Raw genomic sequence first — 18,238 nt, forward strand, 5'->3', positions numbered from 1 at the left:
GGTTTGGAACGACATAAGGGTGAGTAATTGATGACAACATTTTTGGGTGAACTAACGCTTTTAAGTTTAAGTTTAGTCATCCCACTCCAATAATTATGCGAGTTAAAAAGGGGATGTTAAAAAGCCTTTACTAATGGTACAGACTAACCCAAGGTGATCTGCAGTATGCTCTTCTAAAGTAAAATATGCTCAAAGGTTTGTAAAATACAAAAATATTTATCTTTCCTTTCGCTCTGTTTTATTTCTGTTAGGTAGAACATTTTCACTGGGTTTCTTTTCAAGATTTCACAAACACTATTTTATGGTTATTTAGTTATGCACCCTTCCTTTGAACTTTGATGTTCATTTTGTATCTGTTCTTTTATGAAACTTCATATGATCATATGTTTTTATAATTGGTATTTCTAATCCGTGACTTGTGCATTACAGGGAGAGTTAGAGCGTCAACTCCTGCAGGCAAACCCTATTTTGGAATCCTTTGGGAATGCCAAGACAGTAAAAAACGACAACTCTTCACGCTTTGTAAGTTGGTCTATTAAGTCTGATCTTATTCTTCCATCTCTGTTTTTTGTTCTGTAACATTAATTTAAAGGGTCTTGAAATGCTGTTTCAGCACTGTTTAGTTCTCATCACAGTTTTAAAACATACTGCTAAAGTGGAGAGGGAAGAGGGGAGACAGACAAAACAACAGCGTCTTTGGATTCAGACAGTTTTATTTCACTCTCATGGGTTGAATCCAGCAATGCTGTCCACAATTGCAAGCTGCAGTTCACTATTACATGGAATAATATGAATATATACATATATAAACAATATCATATTTAAATTTTATCATAAAAAAGAGGCGGTTACAATATCTACATGCAACTATTTTTGTTAATGAACATAAATGTACATCTGCATTCTTACTCAAGCGTCTAGCCTACTACAGTCAACGGTCATATTATTGTCATATTGTTAATATTGCAGCCTGCACTTCAAACTGTGCCGAAGATATGTGCCATCAAAGTCAGGCAACACAACCCTATTAAATGAACTTGAAACAATATCACCCGTTAGCACATGAAGAATCGAAGAAGTTTTATTTTTAGGAAAAATGACTGGAAAAGTGTAAAGAATTCAAGAATGTGTCCGTCATGTACAGACAATAAAGAGTAGTTTAAAACCACAATTAATAGTCTGGTTTCTACAACTTTCACTTGTGAGCAAAAATTTGGCTTTAAATTTGAAAGAAATAAGGATTTGACATTTATCGTGATAATTATCGATATCAACTGAAATAAATTTTTTTATTGTGATAACTTTTTGGGCCAATTACTTTGCGGTGTTTATGTAAGACATTTGATCGGTTGTGTCAGGAAGCCCATAAATGCCAGTAACACAAAACTGCGTGTCGAAAAATCAAGATCTATAGAAAATATTTAAAGCCAGAATCTCAGAATTTAAACCGTCTTTCATAGGAAATCAACAAATGTTGTGGTGAATAATTATTATAAAAAAAGGGGTGACAAAAACAGCGCAAAAATAGCTCAAAATAAACCACTTAAATATAATGGATTTACACCTCTGTTAAAACTTCAGAAAATTTAGTTTAGCCACAACATTTTATTACATTCTTTTCACATTTTGACAATGACATTTATACTTTACTAATTTTGTTTATTACGTTATAATGACATTTATTACATTTTTTACTCTGCATGTACTATCTGGAAAGGGCCATGTAGGTACACACTCACAATCTGAAAGAGCTAAGCATCTGTCTTGCATCAGCTCCTCTCGCCAGCTGAGTTTTTGCTGGCATGCGTTTAAGTCAGCAGAAAGCTTTTAAGCATACAAATAAATCGGCAGCCACAGAGGGATTTGTTTCTTCCTTTAGGTAATTATTTTGATGGGATTTGCTGCAAATAAGCATGTTTGTTAGCCTTTTACACGTGCTTTAAGTACATATTTCTTTTAAGTAGAACTGTTTAAACATTTCAGTCACCTTTATTTATAACGCGCTTTAAACAAAAAAGATTGCGTCAAATCAACTGAACAACATTAATTAGGAAAACAGTGTGTCAATAATGCAAAATGACAGTTAAAGGCAGTTCATCACTGAATTCAGTGATGTCATCATCTCAGTTCAGTTTAAATAGTATCTGTGCAATAATTTGCAAACAAGTCAACGATATCGCTGTAAATGTGCTGGATATCATGCATGCATAAGCCCTTCTGTTAAAACGGTAAAGAGACAACCATCTGTCAAAATGGATTCTTAGAAATGTTGACTGGGTCTACATATGATAATAGTTGGAATGCAATGGTATGGTTTATGAAGCATGACCAGTATAAGCATCATAGAAAAAAATACACATCTTAATTTTTTTTTTTTCACAGGGCAAGTTCATCCGCATCAATTTTGATGTAACTGGTTACATTGTAGGGGCCAACATCGAAACCTGTATCCTAATCTGATAATCATTTCATTACATTTAAGCAATGCCACAAACAGCTGTAAGATCAAATGAAATGGATGAATTTCTGTGTGTCTTTATTTTTCAGCAGAGGTAAATGTATGCAAATTGACTTTTTATGGACTTTTGTAAAAGTGAAACTACTTTAAAAAGTTTTGATGTAAGTGTCAGAATTTTTTAATTTTATTTTACTAAGAAAAATCTAATCAAACAATTTAAAAATATTAGTAAATTAGTTTTGATATTTAAATGTCACATTTAAGTGCCACAAAAATCTGTACAGCTGTGATTTGATATAAACTGAAAAGCTGTAATGAGCTGTAAAATGGACTTTGCTTGCCCTTAACTCCATCATAAGATCTTCTTGAAAAGTCCAGGGCCATTCGCCAAGCCAAAGATGAACGCACCTTCCATGTCTTCTACCAGCTGCTGGCCGGTGCTGGAGAACATCTAAGAAGTGAGTATTTCTATGTGCATGCTTTTAAGATTTTTAGTCAGTTTTTAGCAATGATCAAGTAAGCATCGTATAAGAAGCGAGTGACAGAAACAAAAAAAAGTTAATTTTTTTTCCCAAAAAAGTTTCCCAAAACTGTCTTAAACACAGCAGCATCCACCTCCGAAAGCAAAGACTGCATTTATTGTGTTTTGTTTGCTCGCTCTGAGGCACAAGTAATTTATTATATATGAAAATGATTATATTCAGTGGCTTCTACTACTTAGTGATATTTAGTGCCCATGTTTCAGGAACTGATGATTTTGGTTCTCTCTGACACGTTGGATGGAAAAGGTGCTTATTCACAAATGTCTTGTGTGCATAAGCTCAATTTGCAACTTTGGATGGAAACCCAGCTGATGTGTGAAGGCATCAGAGTGATTATGGAGAATATGGTGCAGTCTGGTGTCTAGAGAAGATTGCAGCAGTGTTACTAATGCTCTTGTTGTTCTGGCAGCTGATCTACTCCTGGAGGGCTTCAATAACTACCGCTTCCTCTCCAACGGTAACATTTCCATTCCTGGCCAACAGGACAAGGACAATTTCCAAGAGACCATGGAAGCCATGCATATTATGAGCTTCTCCCACGATGAAATCTTATGTGAGCGTACAAGGAACAAACACGCCTCTACTACATTGTATATTTACAGCTGTTTTATACCTGCATACTAGTAAATCATCATAAAACACATTGCCTTCTCTGTGGCATTCAAAATGGTCAGGGAATTCACAGAACAAGAGTCTCTTCTAGTCTCTCCATTAATGAGTGCAAAAATTGCTTACACATACATGATTTATTTTACAGATTATTTATATATAAATTAAACCCAAATTGATGTTTAAAGAAAGTCATTTCCATTCTCTTGATACAATATAATTATTATTGAAACTCAGTAAGTCATATTACCCATGAGTGAAACACTGCTCAATATGTTGCAAAAACCAGGACAGCTTACAGAATTCTATGTATGATTAAGTGCATAAAGGATGGCTATTATTTTATTTCAGGTTATTTTATTGTTCAATTCTATTACATAACATTTACTTTTTAATTTGATGCCATTCAGAAATAGTTGTTTTGAGGGCATAAATCTGCCTGTCCAGTTTATTTATGTAGACCTCATTCTTATATCTGAATATATGAACGCTTAAAATGAAACAAAAATGATAAATATGGAAAAAAAGTTAATCAGATGTTATAATCATTTGATATCCCTAAAAAGTATACAAGAATCAACAAAATGCTGGTTTTATATTGAGTATAAGCCACACTGCAGGACATTGACCTTCCAAAAATATTTAATGCCACATACTGTTGACAGTCTTGTCCTTTTTTTCTTTTTTTTTCGCTGCAGCGATGCTCAAGGTGGTATCAGCAGTCCTGCAGTTTGGTAACATCGTATTCAAGAAGGAGAGAAACACCGACCAGGCCTCTATGCCAGAAAACACAGGTACACATCACATTTCAAAAATTCATAATGCCTTATTTTAGCACAGAGATAATGTTTCTTATTTTTCAGTAATGGAAATCTAATGTATTATGTGACGTACTTAAATAACTCTGTAAATCCTTTGGCAGTGCATTAGCATGAAAGTGTGTTCAGTTTCCAGACTAACCTCCAATCTGCACCAGATGTTTTTGTGCAGTTCTCCTCTGCTCTGTTTTGACAAATTACCCATTGGACTTCTCTTGGGCTCCCATGATGACAGTTTGAATGGTTTTAAGATATGTTTCATATTAAAAGAAAATAACAGAATAGTTGTGCTAAGTTGCGTTAAATCAAACATGTTTACGTAAGAGCCCCAAAAATGACTGTTTTACCGTCATGATGCATTCCAGCAAGCTTACTCCACTGGCATTTTGATTAATTTGTTTTTATCATCACTTTCATCCGTTCAAGTCACTCACGACTTGAAGCTGTAAAGTTAGTCGCGCTGGTGGTCCTAAAGGGGTTTGTTTGGCTGCTAAATGGTATGCAAGGGTTTAGAAGTCAGTAAATTGCAATAACGACCTGACTTATTTGAAATACCTAATACTCATGAGCAAAAATGTCCCATAATAACTTCTCTCACCACCATTTAAGCTCATAGGGGAAATCCTTTAAATCGACAAAGAATATCACCATTTTTGGTCAGCTTGCATTAGAGGAGCATTTTGTGAACAACTGTGTGTGTGTGTTTTTTGTGTGTGTGTGTGTGTGTGTGTGTGTCTCAGCTGCTCAAAAGCTTTGCCATCTGCTTGGAATGAATGTCATGGAGTTCACACGTGCCATCCTGTCTCCAAGAATCAAAGTGGGAAGAGACTATGTACAAAAAGCCCAAACTAAAGAACAGGTAAAAAACCATTCAGTTCTCCACTGTATATCTGTCAGATCACCCACCCTCTCAGCTATGCAGCTTTTCATTAGTGTTTTAACTTTTGGAACCTGTCAGACCTGATTGTAGACCATTGCAGTCATTTTGTTCTTTTCACATTTTCTTTTTACCACTCTGTCCATTTACAACAATAGGCTGCTAGTCTCCTGTCATTAAAATGTCATCATAACTGTTCAGATTCTGCAGATGAGACGTGTTTGGGAAACCTGTTTGGAAAATAATAAGTGCTATTTAATTTTCAATAACTTCCTCTAAAGGAATCTTTCAGGTTTTGCATACCATTTTTAGGGTTGGGTATCATTTTAATTTGAGCTATTCTGATTCTGCTTATCTATTCCAATTAGGAAAAAAATATATTATTCTATTGAATTCACGGTTTCTTGGAAATTTGGAACTGGTTCTAAAATAGAATTTTAGAATTCTTGATACCCAACCCTACTTTTGTATCTGTGTAATAATAGTGTGATCATATATTATGTTTCATATTTTTTCAAAAGTAAGGTTTGTCATCTTTTTCCCTCTGTCTGATCCTGTCTCTGTTCTTCTGACTAGGCTGACTTTGCTGTGGAAGCACTGGCCAAGGCCACATACGAAAGGTTGTTCCGCTGGCTTGTTCACCGCATTAATAAAGCTCTGGACAGGACCAAGCGCCAGGGAGCTTCCTTCATTGGCATCCTGGACATTGCTGGCTTTGAGATATTCCAGGTGCGGCTTCCTCTGATTTAGTGCTCAGCTGTCTCATAGGCTACGTTCTCCTGCGACTCCGCACCCACACGTTTTCTCTGTACCGACGTTGCTAACACTGCTCCACAAAACGCCATGGCCAAAAACCTTGCTTTCCTCCTTGTTTTTAATTTTCTTCTTAAAACGAAAAGATTGTAATTGTGCTGGCTCCGTTGGGAAAATAACTTTAATATTGCAAAAAGAGATCCGCTGTTGACTACACTGTTGTTGACATCCATGTTTAACGTTAGCTACTTCCACAAACAATGAGTGACGTCGTTCACCGTTGAGTACACTTCTGCACATGCGGGTCACTTCTGGGTCATTTCACGTTCACAAAGGAGATCACAAAAGGTTGCATTTAATTGGAAATGTGAACGGCCTTGCAAAAAAAAAATCTAATTTTTTCAAAAAATCGGAATTGAGCATTAAGCCCTGTAGTGTGAACGTAGCCATAGATATTAAATCATAGATGTTAATTACTATACTGCAACGAATCAGAGGTCACGATGCTACAGTAGGATGTTTTTTCAAATGAAGGCAATTCTGTAGGTGTTGTTTATGAAGTGATATTGTTTGGGACAAGTTTTTATTTGTGTATAGTTTAACATAGATTTTAGGCATATCACATACCACAGATTTGGTGGGTTGTTCAAAACAATGATCGTACAAAACAGCAGGGTTTCTATTCAGGGAATAAAAAAAAAATACAACTTTTAGTACTTTTAATAACTGGTTGTTAAATTTTGTAAGTGTCATGATTTCAGATAATTAGACATGCATTTATGATTACTGAAATGTAATTATACAATTAAAACAGAATGGGAGGAAAAAAACAGACCAGAATTTTGAAGGAAAAAATCATGGGGCCCTAATCATTGTGCCTTTTAAGAAGGTTTCTTCCTTCAGGTTGTGCTGGAGGATGTTGCTACCTTGGTGCTGGTATGGAGACTGGAAAAGATGCATCTGCTTAACTGAGTTAAATAATTATGGTATTGTCAGGATGAAATAAAAAGTGATTGTCATGGATATCCATTGATATTGAAGATACTGATATTTGTTAAAGAATCAATTATGCCTGTTCTGGGACTATGTTATGGACAAAAGCAGTTTGATTATATTCTTTTGCCCTCTCCATCTCTTGGCAGCTGAACTCTTTTGAGCAGCTCTGCATCAACTACACCAATGAGAAGCTTCAGCAGCTGTTCAACCACACCATGTTCATCCTGGAGCAGGAGGAGTACCAGCGTGAAGGCATCGAATGGAGCTTCATTGACTTCGGCCTCGACCTGCAGCCTTGCATTGACCTCATTGAGAGACCGGTGAGCTCTCACCTCAACCATGATAGTATTTTATTTTTCCGAGTTGATGGAAATGTTTTCTACACAGAGCATTTACAGAATTTAAAGTAAATACTGTGGAAGTAGAGAAATCTTTAAGTGCCTTCTGTTGGCTTTTCTTTCAATTGTTTGGATCTCTTTTGTGGTGCCATTCCCAGGCAAATCCTCCCGGTGTGTTGGCTCTGTTGGACGAGGAATGCTGGTTTCCAAAAGCCACTGATAAAACCTTTGTGGACAAACTGGTGCAGGAGCAAGGCACTCACGGCAAGTTCCAGAAACCACGGCAGCTGAAGGACAAAGCCGATTTCTGCATCATTCACTATGCTGGCAGGGTATGTCTGCATTCAGATTTATGTATTTACACATAGCTGTTGGGTTCGGAGCTTGTACTTCAGTCCAGTGATGTTTGTAATAATTATGTTACTTTTGTTACTGTTTAAAAGAAACCCGGAATACATCGTAACCTTAGGTAATTGGATTAAGTCAGGTCATACTGGCTTGCAGGGAAATGTTGTGTTGATGTCTTTCAAGGGTAGCAGCATCCAGCTGTGGTATGTGTTAACCATAGGCCACATCTGTTTCAGATCAGTGAGCTGTTTGCAATAGAAACTTGACACTTCATGAAATGAGGAACTTGTGATATTTCTTTACCTTTGAGCTATGTTTGGGTTAAAAGCCAGAAAATAAGAGTTTGCTTTGTTTCCTGTTTGAGAAAAGTAAAATAGTGCATTGATTTATACTTGACCACTTTCAGTAGTTACATAATGCCATGCGAACAGCCAACAACCGCTGAACTGCATGCAATACCTCTTAAATTAAACTTTCCAGATTGAATCAATCCTGGCTTAATTCCATCCTACCCATCTCGAGGTTGTTAATGTACCGTTTATTTCTCTTTTACAGGTCGACTATAAGGCAGATGAATGGTTGATGAAGAACATGGACCCTCTAAATGACAATGTAGCCACACTCCTGCACCAGTCCACGGATAAGTTTGTGGCTGAACTGTGGAAGGATGGTAAGCTGTTTTCTTCTCGAGTGCCTTTCAGATTCTCTGACACATGAAACTGTTAAGCGGCTCGTTTTTATGGTCCTACCCTCCCACTCTGAGAAAAAAGTGACTGTTGTTTTCAATCTTCAGTTTCACGTCTTGTGTGTCTTGTAAAAAGAGCTTGTCATGCACTTCTGTGGCTCGACACAAATATTTTATACGGTTGATTTCACAATAGATATATTTGCACTGTAGTTATAAGCAGGGATGCTTTACATTATTTACAGATTAAAGCAGTGAAGATGTATAAAGTAATGCAAAAATGCATGTTAATTAACATAATGCACATTTTATGTACAATTATAATATTGTGGCAAAATAATTTCTCAGAATAGATACAAAATAAAATGTGTGTGCTTCGATCGATCAGCAGGATCTTAAAATGTTTCATTTATTACACATATCCAAAAACAGAAACTAGTGCATATCAAATGAAGACTTTTGCTTATTCTCACTTGTGTAGCACAGCACTAACCAGTGTGTTTAGTAACGTTTATGTCTTTTATGTGCTAGCTGTATTCTACTACTACTATTTTATTTGGCTTATTTTCTTGTTTATCCCCCCTTTGCCCCTTTTCTCTGTCTCTCGACCATAGAGATTCAGAATATCCAAAGAGCATCTTTTTATGATGTCTCTAGTCTCCATGAATCGCCAGGTGAAGGTATACGATGCTGTAGGTCTCTGCTTACCAGCGCATTGTGTACTTTCAAACACTCCCATGGCTTGTAGACCTGGGCCCTGGTCCCTCTAGCTGGCTAACTTTAGAGTTAGCTGGATCCATTCGGACGGAAGCTTGACTTGGCTGATTCATTAGGAGGCCCAAACTGACCATGAATGAAGATTGCATGAAAAAGGACCGCATGTGCATAGTGACTTAATACAGAGTACTGACACTCTGGGTAACTCTAGGCTGGCTACAAGGATTAGGGCCCTGCTTGTTCTTTTGAGCGCCTTTCAGCAATTTTGATAACTTCACACCCCTAAATATTCTCATTGTTATTTCATAGTTAAAAAAAATTGTAAAAGTGTCAAATCATTATTACACCTATTTGATTCACAGAACTTGTCAAGAACATGTCTGGTTCATATTTCATCACAAAATCAAATTCTATGATAATTGGGACTTGTACTCAAGTTGGTGGAAGCACTATTGTCTTGAGGCTGTCTTAAAGTAATTAATAATTTTAGTTTTTAAATGGTTATTTACAAAACATTTTCACTAGGGCTGCATGATATTGGTAAAAAATTAAATTGCGATATTTTATTTTTCTGCGATATATATTGCGATGTGAATCTAATCAAATTTTTTCTTACAAAAATGGGATGAGCACACTTACATTCTCATTTTAAATGATTTAAACATCGACACCATCGTGTCAATTGATTAATATGCACGAGGGAGAGAAAGCAAGATTGTTTGAAGACTGTGATCGTGCGGCCAGGGCTCGTGCTCTCTCTCTCTCTCTCTCTCCTGCTCTTTCTCGCTCACACTCTCTCTCTCTCTCTCTCTCTCTCTCTCTCTCTCTCTCTCTCTCTCCTGCTCTTTCTCGCTCACACTCTCTCTCTCTCTCTCTCTCTCTCTCTCTCTCTCTCTCTCTCTCTCTGCCCTGTTAAACTGACAGGACTTAAAAACACATGCAAATCATAAACTTTCACTCTATGATGGTTAAGCTGTGTAATTAATCAGCGAATCACATTCGTCAAGGGCCGGTGAGCAGCTGGCCCGTACAGTTAATGAATAACGGATCAACTACGGCAGCCTGCAATGCACATCCTGTGATGTGACTATCGTGGATTCGTACATCGCGATATTGATGCTTAAACGACACATTGTGCAGCCCTAATTATTATAATGACAATTGTGGGTGAAAATCTGCTTAATTTTTATTAAAAAAATTGTCCTAAAATGGAGTCGATGCTAAATATTACTTCCTTTTTATTATTATTATTATTATTATTATTACTATTTCATTTCACAGTGAAATATGACCTGACCTGGTTATCATGAGATTGCCTCAAACACAGCCTAGTTTTCAGCAGACAGAGCACTATGTGTGGTACGGAGGCTTATGCCCTTGGCTCTTGCGGTCAGACAACTTGTTTGTTTTGAGTGTCAGATGGTGATTTGATAGGCCGTGTGAGGGAGATGGAGTTTGGGTGAGGGGTGGAGGAATTCTGTAGTGTCTCCGGCAGGGAACATGGAACAATACACGTCTTGTTTCACTGGAATCCAAATGACTGGCTCAGCCTGTGCCAGTCAACACTGACAGCTCAGTAAATTCTCCACGGAGGTAGCGGAAGTCACGTCAGGAGCCACAATATGAACAGAACATTACTTGGAAGTGGTTTTTAAGAATGACATTTACAGGAACTCTGCGAGATCGAGAAATCTAGCACCAGTAGTTAAACTTTACCAGCCCCCAATTAATCAAAATGAATATGTAAAAAGTTCAGATGCAAAAGCCTCTAAATGCCTCTGAAATTTTGTTTTATAAGGCCCCTATGTTTAGTTCAGGAATTTTACTTGCCAATGTATAGGTCCTTTACTATGCAATTAAAGTTAAATAAATTAAAATAAATATAGGAGCCTGATAAAAATGCTAATTTTAGATGAAAATTTCAGATGGCACTATGAGGCTTTTGCATCTGAACTCTTAATGTAGTTTCTGATTACTTGTGTGTTGAGTGATTTAAATTTGACTTGTTTTGTCTTATTGCACTGTTATTGGACCCAAATGTGTGAAAGTAATCTTGTTTATTGCTTAGCAGATTTATTAACATTGATTTAATCAGTGGCTGAAAGGAAACATTTTAAGTAACATTACTTGGAGAACTTAATGTACATGTCTGGGTCACATTTCAAAAAGAAAAAAAGAAAAAAGACCTCAGTTCTAATTATCAGTTTTTATTTAGAATTTATTTTTGTTGTTGATTCTGGTTTGAATCTCATTTATGTTGTAGTGTAAAAATAGCTGCAAAACTATGATTCGTTTTATTAATCATACTACAACAAATATTTACACAATGTACTGTATCGGTACTTTACAACAAACTTTTTTTTGTATTACACTAACATTCTGAATTGTGTTGTTCTGCATTTCATTAATGAGAACTGAGGTGGAAACATTTACTTGGTGGAAACACCTTCGCAAAATATCTTTTTCAATTCTTTTGTAAATAGAATGAAATAAGAACTTAAAAAGCACTCTTTACTACACTGCCATTGCTAAAATTACTTCTCGGCACAAAATAAATCAGGTTCTCCTAGAGTTGTAAATATGGGCTACATGCAAAGATTAATACAGTGTAGTCTAATTCACAAGCAGGTGAAAATTAAACGTTCGAGAGGAGTTCAGTAACAAATTACTGCTTTAAATCTGTCTGATGAATCTTTCACTGAAAGAACTGACTGAATCCTGCTGAATTAACATCTGCTGAAATATGTCCTGGACATGATCTTGACAGGTTTTGAGGTTCACCCTTCCATTTTCTTTCTTTTGCAGCTTGAGCTTGTTTATAGTTGTAGTCTTATCCTTGGCACTCTTCATCTGTTTCATGTCTCCATTTGCCTAGCACTGGTCCCGCTGGCGTAGTAGGGGCCATTGGCTCTTGAATTGGCTGTCTGATCTTGTGACATTGAGTCAAAATACACTGTACTACTTCCTAAAAGTTATTTAAGATTTTGTGTAGGATGCGACGATTATAGGAATGAAAGAATTAAAGGACTTTTTTTTTTTAAATGGTCTTTGTAAGAATACAAAAAATACACAGCGTATTTTGACCTTCTGCTTGGTGTGGTTAAATTAGAGCTTTAGTTGTAGATATCCCTCTTCCATCTTCACATGATTTGGCTGTGCCCTGTCACTCTTTTAGTTTGATTTTTTTTTAACTGTATCTGTAAATACTTTGATAATCAATCTAACCGGTTGGTATCTTTTTGTTCTTTTTCTCACTCTTCATGGTAGTGGACCGTATTGTTGGTTTGGACCAGGTGGCAGGGATGAATGAGACTGCTTTTGGGGCTACATATAAGACCAAGAAGGGCATGTTCCGCACTGTGGGTCAGCTCTATAAAGAGTCCCTCACAAAACTCATGGCCACACTAAGGAACACCAACCCCAACTTCGTCCGCTGTATCATCCCCAATCACGAGAAAAGAGTAAGTGACATTTGTCCCTAGATAAAAGAGATTAATGTATATACATATAGATGTATATACACTATGCACCTCATTGTCATTGTGTTCTTCTCTGTTAGGCTGGTAAACTGGAGCCCCATCTGGTTCTGGAACAGCTGAGGTGTAATGGAGTTCTAGAAGGGATCCGGATCTGCAGGCAGGGGTTCCCTAACCGTATTGTCTTCCAGGAGTTCAGACAGAGGTGCGTTTCAGGAATCTCATTCAGATGCGTGGTATATTTTATCAGTGATAAGACTGTTCTATCTGTTTTCCTCTCAGATACGAGATCCTCACGCCTAATGCAATCCCCAAAGGTTTTATGGACGGCAAACAGGCTTGTGAGAGAATGGTAAGATTTCTTAAGATGACTAACAGATGAGGTTGACCAGTACTTTATTCATCAAGTTTCATGCAAAGGACCAAAATATGATTAAATCAAAATAGTAAAAAAACCAGTGTATTATTATATTATTATAAATGCTTCATAAGAACAAACTCTACTGTTCAAAAGTTTGATTTTTATTCAGCAAGAACACATTTATTTGATCAAAAGTGTAATCAATTGTTTTTATTTTCTATTTTAAATAAATGCAGTTCCTTTGAACTCTAGTCATCAAATAATCCTGTAAATAAAGTCCCAAAAAAAATCTACAATACTATTAACATTGATAATAATAATAAAAAATTCTTACACACTAAATCAGCCTATTAGAATAATACCTGAAGAATCATGTGATACTGAAAAAACATCCGGAAAAAATTTGAAAATAATTGTCTTAAATTATAATAATGTTTCACGATATTACTACTTTTACTTTATTTTTTCTATCAAATAAAAGCAGAACTGATAAGCATGAGACGTACTGACCTAAACATTTGAATAGTAGTTTAATCGTTTTAAACATTTATTTCTATCATTTTACAAATAAATTTGTCTTGCACTACATTAAAAATATTTTTTTTTCAGAATTAAAATTAGTTTATCCAAATTTAACTTTAAGAAAAATAAGCTTCATCAATAATTGGCCGAAATAATGCATTTCTCCAAAAAGCTTTATTATAATGATAAAATTTGTTTATATATTTTTCATAATTGAATTAAAGAAAAAATATACAATTAAAGGTGCACTTTAATGATGTCATTATTTGTATGTTTTTTCTATAGTTTCATTTTTTAATTTATTTTTTTACTGATATCCATTATAGAAAAACCAGCATCAGAAGTTTTGCATCTGCCAAATGCTAAGTATCAACTAACAATCTGATCTGTAGATTCGAGCCTTGGAGCTTGACGCAAACCTCTTCCGGATCGGGCAGAGTAAGATCTTCTTCCGCACTGGGGTCTTGGCACACCTGGAGGAGGAGAGAGACCTGAAAATAACAGATATCATCATCTACTTTCAGTCGGTCTGTCGAGGATACCTGGCTCGCAAGTGAGTCCAAATACAAAAGGCTGATCTAAATCTGGTCTAAAAGGGGTAGCAGTAATATGCAGCTCTTAATGTTTGTACTGTAGGAATGAAATGTATTCTTATGAGATATTGTTGGTGAACTGCTGCTGTTCTCTGGTTGTGGTTCTCAGAGCCTTTGCTAAAAAACAGCAGCAGCTAAGTGCTTTGAAAGTCCTCCAGAGAAACTGCGCCGCCTACCTGAAACTACGCCACTGGCAGTGGTGGAGACTCTTCACCAAGGTCGGTCTCTTGGTTGGTTTTTAGAAGAGTCAGTTTACATAACTGTTTTAAGGATTTGAGCAGCTTTTGTGTGCTTATCCAAAAGAAATCTGTGCGTATGCAAGAGAAATTGAATCTTAATCAACTCATTTGCAGTATTAGTTTTAATTTGAGATGTGCATTACATGTGTGTCTGCAGGTGAAACCCCTCCTCCAGGTGACCCGTCAGGAGGAAGAAATGCAGGCCAAGGATGAGGAGCTTATTAAAGTGAAGGAGAAGCAGGTGAAAGTAGAGAACGACCTGGTGGAAATGGAGCAGAAACACCAACAGGTTAGTTCTGTCTCTTGAAAATCACAATGTTATTTAAGTGTTATGTTATGATATTTTTTTGACCTGATATACGACAGAATGAACCACATTAAAGACATTGTTTCATATCTGATTGACACTCAAGGTGGTCTCTTGTGGCTTTATTCAATGTAGTGGAATCTCCATGATCTTAGGAAGTTTTTATGAAATCATAGCGACTCTGTAAACCAAATTGACAAATGTTGTAGAAACAGAGAAAAGATCTGGTTGGATGTTTGTTTCAGCTCTTGGAGGAGAAGAATATCTTGGCGGAGCAGCTGCAGGCCGAGACAGAATTGTTTGCTGAAGCTGAAGAGATGAGGGCTCGACTGGTGGCTAAAAAACAAGAGCTGGAGGAGATTCTTCATGACCTGGAGTCCCGTGTGGAGGAGGAAGAGGAGAGGAACCAATCTTTGCAGAACGAGAAGAAGAAAATGCAGTCGCACATACAGGTGAGGACTTCACTGGGGAAATATAATCCTGTAAACTTAAAATAGAGTAAATCTGTATCTAAAAGTTCTAGGTTGGAATATTGAATTCAGTAAGTACTTAGCTAAAAAGGCTCACAAAGTCCTACACTGTTGCTGTACAGAAACTACAAGAGTGTGTGTGTGTGTGTGTGTGTGTGTGTGTGTGTGTGTGTGTGTCTTCAGGACCTAGAGGAACAACTAGATGAAGAAGAGGCTGCCCGACAGAAGCTTCAGTTGGAGAAGGTGACTGCCGAAGCCAAGATAAAAAAGATGGAGGAAGACATTCTTCTGTTGGAGGACCAGAACTCCAAATTCCTAAAGGTCAGTGCAGATGTCAAACCGTCTAATCAAACTGCAGCCCAGGGTCTTTGTGATAAGGATGCTTTGAGAAGAACTTTGCAGGGGCAAACTGAGCTCTTCCTTTCCTCCCAATCCCTCAGGAGAAAAAGCTCCTGGAGGACCGTGTCAGTGAGATGACCTCCCAGCTGACAGAGGAAGAAGAAAAGGCCAAGAACCTTGGGAAAGTCAAAAACAAGCAAGAAATTATGATGGTAGATCTGGAAGGTGAGGAGTATGTTGAATATGGATCATTTTATTAAAGTGAATGTAAAATAGTGAGTCTTACGCGGTTATGTGTGTGTTTTATCCTCAGAGCGTCTGAAGAAAGAGGAGAAAACTAGGCAGGAGCTTGAGAAAGCCAAAAGAAAGCTGGATGCTGAAACCACAGACCTACAGGACCAGATAGCTGAGCTGCAGGCCCAGATTGAGGAACTCAAGATCCAACTGGCCAAGAAAGAAGAGGAGCTGCAGGCTGTACTGGCCAGGTGAAGATCTGTTCATTCAGGAACACAGAATAAGAATAAGAAAGTCAGCTACTCTCGCCAGAAAAAATCCACTTGGGGCCCAAATAGTTAGACTGTTGTCTAACTGACCATGTCTAAACAGTAACTTATGGTAGGCTGAGTTATGTTGCCGTCATGTATATTAGTCATGGAAAGTTTTTATTCTTGACCTTTGTATTTGTTAACATTGTGCAGTCCTGAAATACTTTAGTAAATTGGTATCACATTGATGTTGCGACATCACACCACAAGCATACTGACATGCTTACACACACACACACACACATGTATACACACACACACACACTCACCAGCCACTTTATTAGGTACACCTGTTCAATTGCTTGGCAACACCATTTGTCAATCAGCCAATCACATGGCAGCAACTCAATGCATTTAGGCATCTAGATGTGGTGAAGATGACTTGCTGTAGTTGAAACCGAGCTTCAGAATGGGGAAGAAAGGGGATTTAAGTGACTTTGAGCGTGGAATGGTTGTTGGTATCAGACGGGCTGGTCTGAGTTTTTAAAAAATGCTGATCTACTTGGATTTACCCACCCAACCATCTCTAGGGTTTACAGAGAATGGTCTGAAAAAGAGAAAATATCCAGTGAATAACAGTTGTGTGAACAAAAATGCCTTGTTGATGTCAGAGGTCAGAGGAGAATGGTTAGAGATGATAGAAAGGCAATAGAAACTCAATTATTCACTTGTTACAACCAAGGTATGCAGAAAACCATCTCTGAACCCACAACACATCGAACCCTGAAGCAGATGATCTACAGCAGCAGAAGACCACACCAGGTGCTGCTCCTGTCAGACAAGTTCACCAAAATTGGTAAAACGTTGCCTGGTCTGATGAGTCGATTTTTGATGTGACATTCAGATAGTAGGGTCAGAATTTGGTGTAAAGAACATTAAAGCATGGATCCATCCTGCCTCGTCTCAACGGTTCAGACTGGTGGTGGTGTAATGTTGTGGGGGATGTGGTGGAACATCATGGATGTGCAGCCTACAAATCTGCAGCAACTGCTTGATGCGATCATGTCAATATGGACCAAAATCTCTGAGGAATGTTTTCAACACCTTGTTTAATCTATGCCATGAAGAATTAAGGCAGTTCTGAAGGTAAAAGGGGGTCCAACACGGTTCAAGCAAGGGGTACATAATAAAGTGGCCATTGAGTGTGTGTGTATGTGTGTGTATGTATATATAATGCCCTTGTCCTCTTCTTTCTATATATATAGAAAGCAAGAAGAGGACATGGGTGTTCAGTCTGTATAAAAGCTATGCCTTTAAATCAACACCGGCCATAGAGTTTCTAATCTGTCAAATTATGTAAAATTTTATCGCATACCCGCATTTCACTGAGTTTTGGGATCATAATATAATATATCAATTCATTAATGAGCTGCTATTATTAATTACTTCACTTCTGAAAAACAATTAACCAGTCATAACAGAGGTTATTTACATATAAAAGTCTGAAAAGTAGAGTAGAAAAATTGTCTGGATTTTAAACAGGGTTATTTAATTCATCAATATCAGAAAGAGTAAAAAAGTGTATAATATATCTCCTTTAATTTAGCATGCATTGTTTTGCTTCTAATCTTTGCTTGTATTTGTTGTTCCACAGAGGGGATGAGGAGATCGTTCAGAAGAATAACGCACTGAAGCAAGTGCGCGAGCTGCAGGCCCAGCTAGCTGAGCTCCAGGAGGATCTGGAGTCTGAGAAAGCTGCTAGAAACAAAGCTGAGAAACTCAAGAGAGATCTGAGTGAGGAACTGGAGGCTCTGAAGACTGAGCTGGAAGACACACTGGACACCACTGCCGCCCAGCAGGAGCTGAGGTACAAGAGTCTGCATCAGGAGCTAAATCCATCACCACTAATCTGAACTAGTCTTTAAAGTGATAGTTCACCCAAAAATGAACATTCTGTCATTTCATCACCATTCATTTGTTTCAAATCTTTAAAAGAATGTTGGTAAACCAATAGTTGATGGTAGCCATTGACTTCTGTAGTATTTTTTTCCATGCTATGGAAATCAGTTAATTAGAATCTGACCCTTTCTGTTTTCTCTGAACCGTTCTCCTCAAATGTTTGTTACCTAGTAATGTGTATTTTGCTCATAAAGGACCAAACGTGAGCAGGAAGTGGCAGAACTGAAGAAGGCCATCGATGAAGAGGTTAGAAACCATGAGTCTCAGGTCCAGGAGATGAGACAGAGGCACGGCACATCTCTGGAGGAGATCTCGGAGCAGCTGGAACAGGCCAAGAGAGTAAGCC

At 37.4% G+C, this 18,238-nt stretch overlaps 1 protein-coding gene across 4 annotated transcripts in view; it reads left to right on the forward strand.

The window, feature by feature from the left end:
- LOC128015362 (myosin-10) overlaps positions 1–18,238 on the forward strand; it is a 60,395-nt gene that overhangs the window by 29,915 nt on the left and 12,242 nt on the right. For all 4 annotated transcript variants that reach the window (XM_052599128.1, XM_052599130.1, XM_052599131.1 and 1 more), the window contains 22 exons: positions 430–522; positions 2,383–2,446; positions 2,818–2,916; positions 3,410–3,553; positions 4,308–4,403; positions 5,168–5,286; positions 5,881–6,033; positions 7,200–7,373; positions 7,550–7,723; positions 8,295–8,409; positions 12,409–12,602; positions 12,701–12,822; positions 12,900–12,969; positions 13,893–14,053; positions 14,203–14,311; positions 14,490–14,621; positions 14,885–15,091; positions 15,293–15,430; positions 15,550–15,673; positions 15,762–15,933; positions 17,588–17,800; positions 18,087–18,231. In XM_052599128.1, the coding sequence (XP_052455088.1) occupies positions 430–522; positions 2,383–2,446; positions 2,818–2,916; positions 3,410–3,553; positions 4,308–4,403; positions 5,168–5,286; positions 5,881–6,033; positions 7,200–7,373; positions 7,550–7,723; positions 8,295–8,409; positions 12,409–12,602; positions 12,701–12,822; positions 12,900–12,969; positions 13,893–14,053; positions 14,203–14,311; positions 14,490–14,621; positions 14,885–15,091; positions 15,293–15,430; positions 15,550–15,673; positions 15,762–15,933; positions 17,588–17,800; positions 18,087–18,231 (3,018 nt within the window). The remainder of the gene's footprint in view (positions 1–429; positions 523–2,382; positions 2,447–2,817; positions 2,917–3,409; positions 3,554–4,307; positions 4,404–5,167; positions 5,287–5,880; positions 6,034–7,199; positions 7,374–7,549; positions 7,724–8,294; positions 8,410–12,408; positions 12,603–12,700; positions 12,823–12,899; positions 12,970–13,892; positions 14,054–14,202; positions 14,312–14,489; positions 14,622–14,884; positions 15,092–15,292; positions 15,431–15,549; positions 15,674–15,761; positions 15,934–17,587; positions 17,801–18,086; positions 18,232–18,238) is intronic.

The sequence above is a fragment of the Carassius gibelio genome, chromosome A6 (genome assembly GCF_023724105.1).
Source record: "Carassius gibelio isolate Cgi1373 ecotype wild population from Czech Republic chromosome A6, carGib1.2-hapl.c, whole genome shotgun sequence".
NCBI lineage: Eukaryota > Metazoa > Chordata > Actinopteri > Cypriniformes > Cyprinidae > Carassius > Carassius gibelio.